This window comes from Bombina bombina, chromosome 1 (assembly GCF_027579735.1).
Source record: "Bombina bombina isolate aBomBom1 chromosome 1, aBomBom1.pri, whole genome shotgun sequence".
NCBI classification, from domain to species: Eukaryota; Metazoa; Chordata; class Amphibia; order Anura; family Bombinatoridae; genus Bombina; species Bombina bombina.
Window position 1 is genome coordinate 604252457 of NC_069499.1, and position 17881 is coordinate 604270337.

Consider the following 17881-nt stretch of genomic DNA (forward strand, 5'->3'; position numbering starts at 1 on the left):
CAGAGTTATTTTTATGGTGCGGCCAGAAAAAAGCCAGCGTTAGCTACGCGGGTCCTTACCGACAAAACTCTAAATCTAGCCGTAAGTTTCCATTGCTGTTGTAATCGGTGTAAACTGGTGGTGACATAAAACATCTCCCTAGACTTTAATGGATATACCTGTTGTTACCAGCAGTTTACAACAGCAATGGAATCTAGGCCAGACTATGCGCCCCATTTAACAAAGCCCAGACAAACAACTAAGAGCTGGTGTACAGGTTAAGAAGCAGAGGTCTGATAACCGCTGCTTATTAACTATCGGCTGCAAGCTCACTCATGCAAGCCTGCAGCAAAGGCTTTGGAGCGTCTATGCTGCATACACAACTTGATAAATGGAGCCCTATGTGTATTACTAAATTGTAGCAGCTACTGCTCATAATGACCTGTCTAGTGAGGAGCTGCTTCTCACCCCAGATACAAAATCTATAGGTTCCTATTTAATATAGGTACCAGTGTTGCTGCTCAGTAACCCTAACTGTGACCATTCCACGGGGGCAAACCACCTCCTACACCTCAATAAACCCTACCTGCAACCTCCCACTGCAATAATAATTCTAATTGCAAACCCCTACTACAAAAACCTAACCACATTGCCCCTTCTACCTCAATTAATCCTAAATGATCCGAGCTGTGACTCCACAACACAACAGCAACCTCAGTATATTAATCTAAGAGCCTTCCAACACCTAAGGCTCCCTAAATTCTAAATTACCCCCCCCCCCCAAAAAAAAAAGGCCCTGCCTTAATCCTTGGTATATGTTCAACCACTTATGTCCACTATGACAAAAGACCTTGAGTTCCTCTTCCTCACTGTAGGTCTGGTCATACTCTGGTAATCCATCCAATTTAAAATCTTTTTAAAACAATTCTGATTGGTTAAGAGACTACTGTAATGGAAGTTACTGTATAATTGTATCACTTCAACATGGCTGTGTCTGGAAGAGACTGAAAATCACACTGAAATTATTAAAAAAGGGATATTAGTTTAGTTTTTTTGTTGTTGTTTTTTACTTGATTTGTGTGTGTTTTTTTAACTTTATTTTTGTGGGGTTTTTTTTTGTTTGTTTGTTAAAACCTGTTAATTATGCAAATATTAAAATGTTAATACAGTATCGTTAGGGATATGTCTGTCACACTTCAAATAGGGATACACTTTTAGTTAAATGAAGAGTTAAAGTGAAATTAAACTTTTATGATTCAGATAGAGCATGCAGTTTTAAACAATGTTTCAATTTACTTCTATTATCAAATATACTTTGTTATGTTGGGATCCTTTCTTGAAATGTAGTCTACACTACTGAGAGCTAGCTAAACACATCAGGTCAGCCAATGACAAGAGTCGTGTATGTGCAGCCACCAATCACCAGCTAGCTCCCAGTAGTGCATCACTGCTGCTGTGGATATGTACATACGCTTTTCAACAAAGGATACCAAGAGAATGACACAAATGTGATAATAGAAGTAAATTGGAAAGTTGTTTACAATTGCATGCTCTATCTGAATCATGAAAGTTACATTTTGAATTTTCTGTCCCTTTAAATGAAAAAGCACCTAATCTCAAATATTACAGCTTCCTTCATGTTCATCTACATGGTATTTTACCATTATACAGTACAGATGTCTGTAGGTTTTTTTTCCTCCTTTCGTTAATTCGCAACAAGTTTAAAGGAAGTTTGTCTCTTGTACACAAATCACCACAATATAACAGTGTCTCTATTTATTTCTTCGGGTCTCTGATATATTTTGTGTTATAATCTATTGCTGCTTCATCTTCAAATATACTTTTTAGCTCTCTGTTGTTCCAAATGAACGTAATAACATTGTGCTTTATTTGATCTCTCAGTTACAAGGTTCAACAGTGACTTAGCCCAGAAGTACCATCCCCTTTTCCACCAGGATGGGCAGTATTTGTGCTGTGGCCAAACTGCAAAGAATGCCATGGGATGCCAGCTCCTGCAGAGCGCAAATGGAAGTCAGTGCATTTTGTTTTATGTTTCTAGTTATATATCCTCATTAGACACATAAGTGCTAGACAATCATGAAATACATAGTCATATGACCTAACAGTCGGCTAGATTACGAGTTTTGCGTTAGAAGCTATGCGGTGCTAACGAGCAGTTTTTGCTCACCGCTCACTTACCTACAGCGCTGGTATTACAGGTTTTTACAAACCCGGGCGTTAAAAGGCAAGAAGTGAGCGTTGAGCAAAATTTTGCTCCTTACCGCACTCCAATACCAGCGCTGCTTAAGTCAGCGGTGAGCTGGTCGTACGCGCTCGTGCACGATTTCCCCATAGGAATCAACGGGGAGAGCCGGCTGAGAAAAAGTCTAAAACCTGCAAAAAAGCAGCGTAAAACTCAGTAACGCAGCCCCATTGATTCCTATGGGGAAATAAAATTTATGTCTACACCTAACACCCTAACATGAACCCCGAGTCTAAACACGCCTAATCTTACACTTATTAACCCTAATCTGCCGCCCCCGACATCGCTGACACCTACATTATATTTATTAACCCCTAATCTGCCGCTCCGGACATCGTCGCCACATACATTATACTTATGAACCCCTAATCTGCTGCCCCCAACATCGCCGCCACCTACATTATATTTATTAACCCCTAATCTGCCACCCCCAATGTCGCCGACACCTACCTACACTTATTAATCCCTAATCTGCTGCCCCCAACGTCGCCGCCACTATAATAAACATATTAACCCCAAAACCACTGCACTCCTGCCTCGCAAACATTAGTTAAATATTATTAACCCCTAATATGCCGTCCCTAATATCGCCACCACCTACCTACATTTATTAACCCTTAATCTGCCGTCCCCAACGTTACCTCCACTATACTAAATGTATTAACCCCTAAACCTAAGTCTAACCCTAACACCCCCTTACTTAAATATAATTAAAATAAATCTAAATAAAATTACTACAATTAACTAAATTATTCCTATTTAAAACGAAATGCTTACCTATAAAATAAACCCTAAGCTAGCTACAATATAACTAATAGTTATATTGTATCTACCTTAGGGTTTATTTTTATTTTACAAGGAAGTTTGTATTTATTTTAACTAGGTACAATAGTTATTAAATAGTTATTAACTATTTAATAACTACCTAGCTAAAATAAATACAAAGGTACCTGTAAAATAAAACCTAACCTAAGATACAATAACACCTAACACTACACTATAATTAAATAAATTAATTGAATTAAATACAATTACCTAAATTAAATTAAATTAGCTAAAGTACAAAAAAAACCCCCACTAAATTACAGAAAATAATAAACAAATTACAGATATTTAACCTAATTACACCTAATCTAATAGCCCTATCAAAATAAAAAAGCCCCCCCCCCCCCAAATAAAAAAAAACCCCTAGCCTTAACTAAACTACCAATAGCCCTTCAAAGGGCCTTTTGCGGGGCATTGCCCCAAAGTAATCAGCTCTTTTACCTGTAAAATAAATACAAACAACCCTCCCAACAGTAAAACCCACCACCCACACAACCAACCCCCCAAATAAAATACTATCTAAAAAAAACTAAGTTCCCCATTGCCCTGAAAAGGGCTTTTGGATGGGCATTGCCCTTAAAAGGGCAGTTAGCTCTTTTTCGGCCCAAAGTCCCTAACCTAAAAATAAAACCCACCCAATACACCCTTAAAAAAACCTAACACTAACCTCTTGAAGATCGACTTACTGTTCTGAAGATCCGACATCCATCCTCAAGGAAGCGGCAGAAGTCTTCATCCAACCAAGCCGAAGTCCTCAACGAAGCCGGGAAAAGTCTTCATCCAAGTCGGGCGAAGTGGTCCTCCAGACGGCAGAAGTCTTCATCCAGACAGCATCTTCTATCTTCATCCATCCGACGCGGAGCGGCTCCATCTTCAAAACATCCGACGCGGAGCATCCTCTTCATCCGACGACTAAAGACGAATGAAGGTACCTTTAAGTGACGTCATCCAAGATGGCGTCCCTTAGATTCCGATTGGCTGATAGAATTCTATCAGCCAATCGGAATTAAGGTAGAAAAAATCATATTGGCTGATGCAATATTGGAACAGCCAATAGAATGCGAGCTCAATCCTATTGGCTGATTGGATCAGCCAGTAGGATTGAACTTCGATTTTTTCTACCTTAATTCAGATTGGCTGATAGAATTCTATCAGCCAATCGGAATCTAAGGGACGCCATCTTGGATGACGTCACTTAAAGGTACCTTCATTTGTCTTTAGTCGTCGGATGAAGAGGATGCTCCGCGTCGGATGTTTTGAAGATGGAGCCGCTCCGCGTCGGATGGATGAAGATAGAAGATGCTGTCTGGATGAAGCCTTCTGCCCATCTGGAGACTTCGCCCGGCTTGGATGATGACTTCTCCCGGCTTCGTTGAGGACTTCAGCCCGGTTTATGAAGACTTCAGCCCGGTTGGATGAAGACTTCTGCCGCTTCCTTGAGGATGGATGTCGGATCTTCAGAACAGTAAGTTGATCTTCAGGGGGTTAGTGTTAGGTTTTTTTAAGGGTGTTTTGGGTGGGTTTTAGTTTTAGGTTAGGGACTTTGGGGCGCAAAAGAGCTAACTGCCCTTTTAAGGGCAATGCCCATCCAAATGCCCTTTTCAGGGCAATGGGGAGCTTAGGTTTTTTTAGATAGTATTTTATTTGGGGGGTTGGTTGTCTGGGTGGTGGGTTTTACTGTTGGGGGGGTTGTTTGTATTTTTTTTTACAGGTAAAAGAGCTGATTACTTTGGGGCAATGCCCCGCAAAAGGCCCTTTGAAGGGCTATTGGTAGTTTAGTTTAGGCTAGGGTTTTTTTTTATTTTGGGGGGGGCTTTTTTATTTTGATAGGGCTATTAGATTAGGTGTAATTAGTTTAAATATCTGTAATTTGTTTATTATTTTCTGTAATTTAGTGGGGGGGGTTACTTTAGCTAATTTAATTTAGGTAATTGTATTTAATTTAGTTAATTTATTTAATTATAGTGTAGTGTTAGGTGTTATTGTAACTTAGGTTAGGTTTTATTTTACAGGTACTTTTGTATTTATTTTAGCTAGGTAGTTATTAAATAGTTAATAACTATTTAATAATTATTGTACCTAGTTAAAATAAATACAAACTTGCCTGTAAAATAAAAATAAACCCTTAGCTAGCTACAATGTAACTATTAGTTATATTGTAGCTATTTTAGGGTTTATTTTATAGGTAAGTATTTAGTTTTAAATAGGAATTATTTAGTTAATGATAGGAATATTTATTTAGATTTATTTAAATTATATTTAAGTTAGGGGGTGTTAGGGTTAGGGTTAGACTTAGGTTTAGGGGTTATTACATTTAGTATAGTGGCGGCGACGATGGGGGCGGCAGATTAGGGGTTAATAAATGTAGGTAGGTGGCGGCGATGTTAGGGACGGCAGATTAGGGGTTAATAATATTTAACTAATGTTTGCGAGGCGGGAGTGCAGCGGTTTAGGGGTATATATGTTTATTATAGTGGCGGCGATGTTGGGGGCAGCAGATTAGGGGTTAATAAGTGTAGGTAGGTTGCGGCGTCATTAGGGGCGGCAGATTAGGGGTTAATAAATGTAATGTAGGTGTCGGCGATGTTGGGGGCAGCAGATTAGGGGTTCATAAATATAATGTAGGTGGCGGCGGTGTCCGGAGCGGCAGATTAGGGGTTAAAAATTTTCTTTTAGTGTTTGCGATGTGGGAGGGCCTCGGTTTAGGGGTTAATAGGTCGTTTATGGGTGTTAGTGTACTTTTTAGCACTTTAGTTATGAGTTTTATGTTACGGCGTTGTACTATAAAACTCATAACTACTGACTTTTAAATGCGTTAGGGATCTTGGAGGTAGAGGGTGTACTGCTCACTTTTTGGCCTCCCAGGACAGACTCGTGATACCAGCGCTATGGAAGTCCCATAGAAAAAAGGGTTTACGAAGTTTACGTAAGTCGTTTTGCGTTAGGCCAAAGAAGTGTGCAGTGATCCTAAACCTTCAAGACTCATAATACCAGCGGGCGTAAAAAAAGCAGCGTTAGGACCTGTTAACGCTGCTTTTTTACCCTAATGCACAACTCGTAATCTAGCCAAGTGAGAGCAAACATGTATTTATTTAGTAAATATATTAGCGCTGCAGAATATGTTGGCGCTCTACAAATAACCGATAATAATAATAATAATAAAATATATGTCACCCACTGGACTTACTTCATAACAAAACCAACAACATGTTGCTACTAAATGTAAATGTAAAACCCATTACCCTGTAAGGTATCTGAGGAAACGAGAATCGTGAAATACAACAGCAGGAAAAATACAGGGGAAAGCAAGGGATAAATAAAATACCAGCATTGTTATACCGTGCTAAACACTATTTTGAGTTTAATCCATATCCAATTAAGAACAAAAACATAAAAGAGATGGTCTCAAATGCTCAGATGCCAGATCTCATATGTACAACAAAGAGAAGTGCAAAATATAAATGTTTCTATGAAACCTTGTGATTGTGAAGAGTCCATATTGATGTTTCATACCTATGTGAATAGTTTACATCAAATTCCAGGTACATAAATGTGCACCCTCTTATTGTTGTAACAAATTGTATTTGAGACACATAAGTCAGTGTGGTACTATGAAATATCAAGAAACACTTTTCTTTCATGTACTTAGCAAGAGTCCATGAGCTAGTGACGTATGGGATATACAATCCTACCAGGAGGGGCAAAGTTTCCCAAACCTTAAAATGCCTATAAATACACCCCTCACCACACCCATAATTCAGTTTTACAAACTTTGCCTCCTATGGAGGTGGTGAAGTAAGTTTGTGCTTGAATTTCTACGTTGATATGCGCTTCTCAGCATTTTTGAAGCCCGATTCCTCTCAGAGTAAGTGAATGTCAGAGGCATGTGAAGGGAGTATCGCCTATTGAAGTTTATGGTTTTCCTCGCAGGAAATCTTTTCATAGGTTCTCTGTTATAGGTCGTAGAGATTCATCTCCTACCTCCCTTTTTCAGATCGACGATATACTCTCATATACCATTACCTCTACTGATAACTGTTTCAGTACTGGTTTGGCTATCTGCTATTTGTGGATGGGTGTCTTTCAGTAAGTATGTTTTCATTACTTAAGACACTCTCAGCTATGGTTTGGCACTTTATGTATTAATATAAAGTTCTAAATATATGTATTGTACTTATATTTGCCATGAGTCAGGTTTATGTATATTTCCTTTTGCAGACTATCAGTTTCAGGAACCCCCTCTTAGAATGTGTACCAAATGTACTGATTTCATTTTAGGCAATAAAGATCATTTTCTGCGAGACAAAAGAAGAAAACCAATGGCACTACTTGTCTGGATTGGGATAAAGATGCTCTAAATCTCTTAATATAATGGACTCTGGAGTGTATTCCAGATCTATATTTAGTAGTAAAAGAGTCTGTGGTGCTGTGTACTTAATACAAACTTAGAAGGCTGAATGTGGTTAAAGAGATAACCACCAGGAAAGGGTACACTTATAGCACTCAAGAGCAAATTACAAGTAATTGTATTTGTAAATTTCAATGTGGTACAAAATTTAAAGAGACAGCATTAGTCTCCAAAAATACTAAAACTAAACTAAATTAAAACTTAACATTTATTAATTTCACAGTGCTAAAAATTTGCGGAAAACAAGAAAAATTAAAAACACTAACCAGGTTGGTGCTATGATTGTAATAAAACTAGATAATGTATTTAGGCTAGTAAGACCGTTGCAAGGGTCACTGGAGAGTATGTTCCTCCTAACCCTTTCACAAAGCCGTGTTAGACGGCGAAACATGTTAGGGAGTTAGGGAAATGGTGAGGAGTCATTGCGAGCTCCTGTATTTTAGAAGCTAACTTTGAATGGTGCTATTATGTTAATCAGCCATTATACTTAGGCTATGTATTGATATTATAATCTACTTGTATTTATACGCTAACAAGGGTTTCTCTAGGGATCAGAGGCTGGCTCTGGATATGATACTAACAGACTACCTTTTGTTTCCTAGTACCGGTTAGAAACGCAAACACTAGGAAAGCGCTGAATTTTGTTAATACAAGTACCGGGTAACACCCGCTTGCCAAAGCCAGCAACTGATCAAATCTATACCTTCACAGTATTATTAGCTATCGACTAAGCAATATTTTTCGATAACTCATAGGAAACATATATATAGTAAATGTCAAGCACACGGTGTTGATAGTAGACAATTATTTAATCCTAGCCACCAAATACTGTGATAAATGTTAAACATCACAAGAGTATAACTATGAGAAGGGAAATTGTTATTTTTCCTACTATATGCTAATAAGGCACACAACTAAAATTGGATTGGTGCAGACAGCTCAAACCTGAATGTTGAATAATTTAGAATATATGTCAAAATATACTGACAACTGATAAGCTCAAACTTGAAAAGTGGTTTGTTGAAACACCCAAACACTTACTTGTCACAACTGACTTAACTATTTAATCAATAACAAGCACAAAGCAATCACATCACAGAGTGCATTTATTCTCTCAACAGTTTATCCTTAAAAAATCAGTCATACAGCTTAAAATTGGCAACATGTTTGCAACTGTTTGCGAATAAAAACCTAATATTTTAACTTTAATTGGTGATATATGAATTAAGCCCTAATATCTATCCAAAGTCTGGCTTACTTAAAGCAAAATCACAAGTCTGCACTGCCAATAAATGAGTTATAATTTCCAGTACAACTAACGTTTACACAAACACAGTTGATAAACATTCGTAACAGGTATCATTATATTAACTGAACTTGGATATCTATATTCATAACCAATGAGTTGTGTTACACAATGGAACCCCTAGCTATATAAGTGTATCTGGCAGTTAAATTATACAACTGAATTCCCAGTCATATACAAATATACTTTTAATTTATTGTGATTTAACCATATGATGGTAACAAAAGTGGTGTAATCTAATAGAGGTATCGTACTATTATCACAAAAGGGGTGAAATCCAATAGAGGACTAAAGTAAGTGATATTATGATATACCTCAATACAATGTACACCACCACAGTGGGTACAGAGTAGACTGATATTGAGATTCACTAAACACGTGTTTGCTTTGATTATTCTGAGTTAACCCACGATCTCAATACACTGTTATATACTGTACTTATAACTGACTATTGTTACAATCTAAATGAAACACTAATGTTACTACACTTCAGGCTTCAGTTATTAAACCTGTTAAAATGTTAAAGTTGGGGGTATATTATATCCTTACTATACTACTTGTGTATCTTATCTAATCCTAGAGCCTATACAATCCCTTGATAATCATATCTATACTCATAGACCTCTAAGGAGGAACATACTCTCCAGTGACCCTTGCAACGGTCTTACTAGCCTAAATACATTATCTAGTTTTATTACAATCATAGCACCAACCTGGTTAGTGTTTTTAATTTTTCTTGTTTTCCGCAAATTTTTAGCACTGTGAAATTAATAAATGTTAAGTTTTAATTTAGTTTAGTTTTAGTATTTTTGGAGACTAATGCTGTCTCTTTAAATTTTGTACCACATTGAAATTTACAAATACAATTACTTGTAATTTGCTCTTGAGTGCTATAAGTGTACCCTTTCCTGGTGGTTATCTCTTTAACCACATTCAGCCTTCAAAGATAATTTTCTGTCTTTTAGAAAATGTTATCACCAGAGTAATCTGACGAGGGGGAAGTTATGCCGACTAACTTTCCCCACGTGTCAGACCCTTTGACTCCCGCTTAAGGGACTCACGCTCAAATGGCGCCAAGTACATCTAGGGCGCCCATAGCATTTACTTTACAAGACATGGCGGCAGTCATGGATAATACACTGTCAGCGGTATTAGCCAGACTACCTGAACTTAGAGGTAAGCGAGATAGCTCTGGGGTGAGACAAAATGCAGAGCATACTGACGCTTTAAGAACCATGTCTGATACTGCCTCACAATATGCAGAAGCTGATGAAAGAGAGCTTCAGTCAGTGGGTGATGTTAATGACTCAGGAAGATACCTGATTCTAATATTTCTACATTTAAATTTAAGCTTGTACACCTCCGCGTGTTGCTTAGGGAGGTTTTAGCTGCTCTGAATGACTGTGATTTCATTGCAGTGCCAGAGAAATTGTGTAGACTGGATAAATACTTGCAGTGCCGGTGTGTACTGATGTTTTTCCAATACCTAAAAGGTTTACAAAAATTATTAATAAGGAATGGGATAGACTAAGACCAGGTGTGCCGTTCTCTTCCCCTCCTATTTTTAGAAAAATGTTTCCAATAGACGCCACCACACGGGACTTATGGCAGACAGTCCCTAAGGTGGAGGGAGCAGTTTCTACTCTAGCAAAGCGTACTACTATCCCTGTCGAGGACAGTTGTGCTTTTTTAGATCAAATGGATAAAAAATTAGAAGGTTACCTTAAGAAAATATTTATTCAACAAGGTTTTATCCTACAGCCCCTTGCATGCATTGCCCCTGTCACTGCTGCTGCAGCGTACTAGTTTGAGTCTCTGGAAGAGGCTTTACAGGTAGCGACTCCATTGGATGACATACTTGGCAAACTTAGAGCACTTAAGCTAGCCAATTCTTTTATTTCTGATGCCATTGTTCATTTGACTAAACTAACGGCTAAGAATTCTGGTTTTGCTATACAGGCGCGCAGAGCGCTATGGCTTAAATCATGGTCAGCTGATGTGACTTCAAAATCTAAGCTACTTAACACTCCCTTCAAGGGGCAGACCCTATTCGGGCCTGGTTTGAAGGAGATTATTGCTGATATCACTGGAGGAAAAGGTCATGCCCTTCCTCAGGACAGGTCCAAATCTAGGGCCAAACAGTCTAATTTTCGTGCCTTTCAAAACTTCAAGGCAGGTGCGGCATCAACTTCCTCTAATAATAAACAAGAGGGAACTTTTGCTCAATCTAAGACGGTCTGGAGACCAAACCAGACATGGAAAAAAGGTAAGCAGGTCAAAAAAGCCTGCTGCTGCCTCTAAGACAGCATGAAGGAACGGCCCCCTATCCGGTAACGGATCTAGTAGGGGGCAGACTTTCACTCTTCGCCCAGGCGTGGATCCCTGGGCGTTGGAAATTATATCCCAGGGATATCTTCTGGACTTCAAAGCTTCCCCCCCAAAAGGGAGATTTCACCTTTCACAATTATCTGCACACCAGATAAAGAGAGAGGCATTCTTACACTGTGTACGAGACCTCCTAGTTATGGGAGTGAACAGGAACAGGGTTTTTACTCAAATCTGTTTGTGGTTCTCAAAAAAGAGGGAACCTTCAGACCAATTTTCGATCTAAAGATCTTAAACAAATTCCTCAAAGTTCCGTCGTTCAAGATGGAAACTATTCGTACCATCCTACCACTGATCCAGGAGGGTCAATATATGACTACAGTGGATCTAAAGGATGCTTATCTTCACATTCCAATACACAAAGATCATCATCGGTTTCTCAGGTTTGCTTTTCAAGACAGGCATTACCAGTTGTAGCTCTTCCCTTTGGATTAGCTACAGCCCCAAGAATCTTTACAAAGGTTCTAGGGTCGCTTATGGCGGTCCTAAGGCCGCGGGGCATAGCAGTAGCCCCTTATTTAGACGACATCCTGATACAGGCGTCAAACTTCCAAATTGCCAAGTCTCATATGGATGTAGTACTGGCATTTATGAGGTCGCATGGGTGGAAAGTGAACGAGGAACAGAGTTCTCTATCCCCACTCACAAGAGTTTCCTTTCTAGGGACTCTGATAGATTCTATAGAAATGAAAATTCACCTAACGGAGTCCAGGTTATCAAAGCTTCTAAATTCCTGCCGGGTTCTTCATTCCATTCCGCGCCCTTCGGTGGCTCAGTGTATGGAAGTAATCGGCTTAATGGTAGCGGCAATGGACATAGTGCCGTTTGCACGCTTACATCTCAGACCGCTGCAACTATGCATGCTCAGTCAGTGGAGCGGGGATTACACAGATTTGTCCCCTCAACTGAATCTGGACCAAGAGACCAGGGATTCTTTTCCCTGGTAGCTATCTCGGGTCCATCTGTCCAAAGGTATGACCTTTCGCAGGCCAGATTGGACAATTGTAACAACAAATGCCAGCCTTCTAGGTTGGGGTGCAGTCTGGAACTCCCTGAAGGCTCAGGGATCGTGGACTCAGGAGGAGTCTCTCCTTCCAATAAATATTCTGGAACTAAGAGCGATATTCAAGGCTCTTCAGGCTTGGCCTCAGTTAGCAACTCTGAGGTACATCAGATTTCAGTCGGACCCCATCACGACTGTAGCTTACATCAACCATCAAGGGGGAACAAGAAGTTCCCTAGAGATGTTAGCAGTTCAAAAATAATTCGCTGGGCAGAGATTCACTCTTGCCACCTATCAGCTATCCATATCCCAGGTGTAGAGCACTGGGAGGCGGATTTTCTAAGTCGTCAGACTTTTCATCCGGGAGAGTGGGAACTCCATCCGGAGGTATTTGCACAACTGATTCATCGTTGGGGCAAACCAGAACTGGATCTCATGGCGTCTCGCCAGAACGCCAAGCTTCCGTGTTACGGATCCAGGTCCAGGGATCCCAAGGCGACACTGATAGATGCTCTAGCAGCGCCCTGGTCTTTCAACCTGGCTTATGTGTTTCCACCGTTTCCTCTGCTCCCTCGACTGATTGCCAAGATCAAGCAGGAGAGAGCATCGGTGATTCTGATAGCACCTGCGTGGCCACGCAGGACCTGGTATGCAGATCTAGTGGACATGTCATCCTTTCCACCATGGTCTCTGCCTCTGAGACAGGACCTTCTACTTCAGGGTCCTTCCAACCATCCAAATCTAATTTCTCTGCGGCTGACAGCCTTGAGATTGAACGCTTGATTTTATCAAAGCGTGGCTTCTCCGAGTCAGTTATTGATACCTTAATACGGGCACGAAAGCCTGTCACCAGGAAAATTTACCATAAGGTTGTAAAGATATGTTTAGTTGTTTTAGAGAACACTACTACTACAGCTTACTGCTTTATGCAGGACCACTCAGTCTCACACCTTACCTCGGATTCCCACAGATTTAACTTAAGGGAACCCTGATATGCTCATTGATCTGAGGGTCACTACAGCAGGGTAGCTGAGTGAAAACGGAACCTTCACGCAACAATAACTGCTTGCAGCAGAAAAGAGAGTAAGACTTATAGGAATGTAATTTCAACAGTAGTGAAAGAGTTAATTAAAACAGGTGCCTTGATTCAAACACACAAGCAGTGAAAATAGTTTATGCAGCAGGCTTTAGCAAACATACCGAAATTCACACAGTACTTTGTTATCTAAATAAATCAAGCTGTGGGCATTTTGTAAACCTTACTTTGATAATGAATATTAGTTATTTCCAAACTTGTTCAGTCAGAGTATAAGAAGCTGTGTTTATCTCATGAAACAGATAAAGTTGAAGTTAAAGCAAACAGTTCTTTTCAAGCAGAATGGAGGTTATTTATAATAAAGATTGAAGTATGCTTAGGCAGTCCGTTAATGAGAGATGGTAGCAGTTTGAATCTTTGTCACAGTTATTTGTATGCAAGTTGGTAAGTTGCAGTATAAGTTTAGTGCATGTTTGATATCTGAAGTGAATATGAATCTCCAGCAAGTGAGAGTTTCACAGTTAACATATATAGCAAGCATAAGTGTAATGAAGTTGCAGCAATACACACAGTTCATACAATGCAATATATACAGACCGGTATTACAGGAGATGGCAAATGAGCAAAGTAGTAATATATACAGACCGGTATTACAGGAGATGGCAATTGAGCAAAGTAATACTGTTACCAGACAGCAACAAGTCCCAGCGGTATCATAGTGATCCTGACAGAGAACCGCGGCGGGAGAATGTCTGGCGTGACGTCACACGCTGCAGGGAGTAGCTTCAATACAGGAGAGAGACTGACAAATCTCTGACTGAATAAACGGTGAAAATCTTCAGGCACAAAAGAGTATCTGCAGGTTGATTCAGGTGGGCAGAAACTCAGGGTGAGTTTAGAAAGCAATAAGTTGAAATACAAAGTTGTATAAACGGCTAGGTGTCTTCAGGAGCAGCTTGTCACTGAGCAACAAATTACCAAGCAATGAGTTCTGTTGGGAGGAGCCTTAAATAGGGCTAGTGAGTTCACTTTCTTAAAGGTACAGCGTGAAAAGAGATAAATCCCTGACAGGACACCCCCCCCCCCAAGGAGCCGCTCCGCGGATCAAGGACCAGGACGATCAGGATTTCTACGATGGAACAAGGAGACAAGACGTGGTGCAGAGACATTAGTGGAAGGCTCCCAAGAGTCCTCCTCCGGACCAAACCCTTTCCAACTGACAAGATATTGAAGTTGATTATGATGGTAACGAGAGTCTAGGATAGACTCAATCTCATACTCCATGCCATCAATAACTGAAGGATCCACCGTGTCATTCTGAGTCGTGTCTCTGATTGTACTGTACGGTTTCAAAAGAGAAACATGGAATGTGGGATGTATCTTTAGAGAGTCTAGTAGCTTAAGTGTTACAGCATTAACATTGATGACCTTTTGTATTGGATAAGGCCCTAAATATAGAGAAGCGAGTTTTTTAGATGGAACTTGTAACCGTAAATGTTTAGTGCTTAACCAGACTTTGTCGCCAATCTTATAATCTGGGGGCTTGGATCTACGTAGATCATAATGGTGTTTCTGAACAGCCTGAGCTTCTAGTAAAACTTGTTTCAATGTTGTGAAATTGGTGGCAATGGTGTTAACAAGATCATTAACTATAGGCATGTCGGAATTGTTGATCCGATTTGGGTAATATGAGGGATGAAATCCGTAGTTGATGTAAAATGGTGTCATTTTAGTTGATGAATTTACGGCATTATTATGGGCAAATTCTGCAGTAGCAAGTAGAGAATGCCAGTTATCTTGTTGTTGTGTGCAGTAGCAACGAAGGTACTGCTCTAATGTTTGATTTGTCCTTTCTGTTTGACCATTCGTTTGTGGATGATAAGCGGTACTCAAACGTTTGGTAATGTTAAGAGAAGAGCACAGTTGATTCCAAAACCTTGAAGTGAATTGCGTACCTCTATCTGTGGTAATTGTCTCAGGTAGACCATGTAGTTTTACAATGTGATTTAAAAAAAGTGAAGCAGTTTCTGAAGATGTAGGCAATCCTCTATGTGGTAGGAAATGTGCCATTTTAGAGAATAAGTCAACTACTACTAATATGGTGTTATAATTAGCTGATGAAGGTAGATCAACGATAAAATCCATAGCAATCGCTGCCCAAGGTCTGTCTGGTACTGGTAAAGAGAGAAGGTAACCATAGGGACTCTTATGCTGATGTTTCTTAGTTGTACATACCATACAGGATTCAATATACTGTTTAATAGTATCATGCATTTTAGGCCACCAGTAATTCCTTTTAATCAAATGAGCAGTTCTATGAACTCCAGGATGACCAGCCAACAAGGAGTCGTGGGCAGAGGTAAGTACCTCATTCCTGAGAGAAGGAGGTATATATAACAGAGTGCCATGGTAGTATAAGTTGTCCGAATGTTTTAGTACATCCAAATGATCCAAAGATGAATCATCCTTTAAATGTTCTTGTAAAATGGTTTTAAAATCAGTTGTTAGACAAATAATTCTATCCGGAGGTATGATAGATGAAGGAGAAACCACATCAGTAGGACGAGGGTCTTTTCTAGAAAGAGCATCGGCTTTCATATTTTTGGATCCTGGTCTATAAGTTATAATGTAATCAAAACGAGAAAAGAACAAACTCCATCGAACCTGGCGAGCAGTAAGGGTCTTGTTTGATTTTAAATATTCTAAATTACGGTGATCAGTATAGATGGTGATTGGATAAGTTGCACCCTCTAGGAGGTGTCGCCAAAACTCCAAAGCTGATTTGATTGCAAGAAGTTCCTTATCACCAATTCCATAATTAATCACTGCTGAACTCATAGTTCTAGAATAATAGGAGACAGGATGCAAAGGTTCTTTTTCAGAACGTCTTTGAGATAAAACAGCCCCCAGAGCAAACTCAGAAGCATCAACTTCCAGAGTAAATTGACATGTGGGATCTGGAAATTGTAAAATAGGGGCTGAGACAAATTTAGTTTTTAGAATATTAAAGGAATGATCAGCATCTTGATTCCAAACAAACTTAACTTGCTTACGTGTTAGCGTAGTGAGAGGTCTGACAATAAGAGAAAAATCTTTAATGAACTTTCTGTAAAAGTTCGCAAAGCCAAGGAACCTTTGAACATCTTTTTTATTACGTGGAATAGGCCAGTTAGTGATAGCTTCCACTTTGCTTGACTCCATTGAAATTCCAGCTGGTGAGATGCAGTAACCAAGGAATGATATGGTGTTTGTATTAAAGATACACTTTTCAAGCTTTGCATAGAGATGGTGTGCCCTTAAACGTGTTAATACTTGTTTGACATGTACAATGTGAGCCTGTAGAGAATTTGAATAAACCAAGATGTCATCCAAGTATACGACAATACAGACATCTAACAAATCATGAAAGACATCATTTATAAAACATTGAAATGTCGCTGGGGCATTGCACAACCCGAAGGGCATTACAGTGTATTCATACAAACCGTATCTAGTACGGAATGCAGTTAACCATTCATCCCCTGCCCTCATCCTAATCAAATTGTAAGCACCTCTGAGGTCAAGTTTAGTAAAAACTGTGGCACCTTGTAAACGTTCAATAAGTTCAGGTATGAGGGGCAGGGGGTATCTGTTCTTTTTTGTGCATTTGTTCAACTGCCTGTAATCGATGATAGGCCTAAGACTGCCATCCTTGTTTTTTACAAAGAACATTGCTGCAGCTGCAGAGGAGGTGGAAGGTCTAATAAAGCCTTTTTTCAAGTTGTCATCTAAATATTCTTTCAAATGATTTAACTCTGGCTGTGACAACGGATATATATGACCATATGGTATGGAGCTTCCAGGTATAAGATCAATAGGACAGTCATAGTCTCTGTGTGGAGGTAAGGACTCAGCCTCCTTTTTATCAAAAACATCAGCAAATTCACTATAGCATTCTGGTAACTTATGTTCAGTGATATGACAAAGTGTGTGTACCCCAAAACAGGATTGTTTACAGTGATTTGAATCAAAAACTACTGATGCTGTAGACCACGATATAGTGGGATTATGCTTTATTAACCAATTCAATCCAAGGATTAGTGGATAAACAGAAGATGGAAGAACATCAAAAGAAATAAGCTCTGTGTGTCCTGAAGGGGTAACCACTTTGAGTGGGATAGTGTGGTGAGTTATGGGACCAGAGCTAAAGAATGAACCGTCAACCAGACGAATAGCTAGTGCAACACTCTTTTTTTATTAGTGGAATGTGATTAGTAACAACAAAAGTGTTATCAACAAAATTCCCAGAAGCCCCAGAGTCAATTATGGCCTGAACGTTTGTCTTCTGATGGGACCACTGTAAGGAGACATAAATAGATAGATGAGATTTTATGCTGTCAACCAAATTAACTGTATGGTCATTGAATGAAGTCTTACCCTTCTTTTGTCGAATCAAAGAGGGACAGTCCCTTACTGCATGGTTCTTTTCAGCACAGTATAGACATAAGTTTAGTAGCCTGCGCCTAGCTTTCTCTTCAGGTCTCAAGGGTCCCCTAATAACTGCAACATCCATGGGTTCTTCTATGGGTCTAGTGATTGCTGTGGAAGGAGTTGAGTGATAATAATTGGGGGTTCTTCTGGTGGTATTCTCCGAATAAGATCTTTCTGACTTCCTTTCCCTAAGTCGACAATCTATG

At 39.6% G+C, this 17881-nt stretch overlaps 1 protein-coding gene across 1 annotated transcript in view; it reads left to right on the forward strand.

The window, feature by feature from the left end:
* The window catches only part of BTK (Bruton tyrosine kinase), a 303295-nt gene that overhangs the window by 123440 nt on the left and 161974 nt on the right, over window positions 1-17881 (forward strand). The window contains exon 6 of the mRNA XM_053698951.1: window positions 1882-2010. Coding sequence (XP_053554926.1) covers window positions 1882-2010 — 129 coding nt within the window. The remainder of the gene's footprint in view (window positions 1-1881; window positions 2011-17881) is intronic.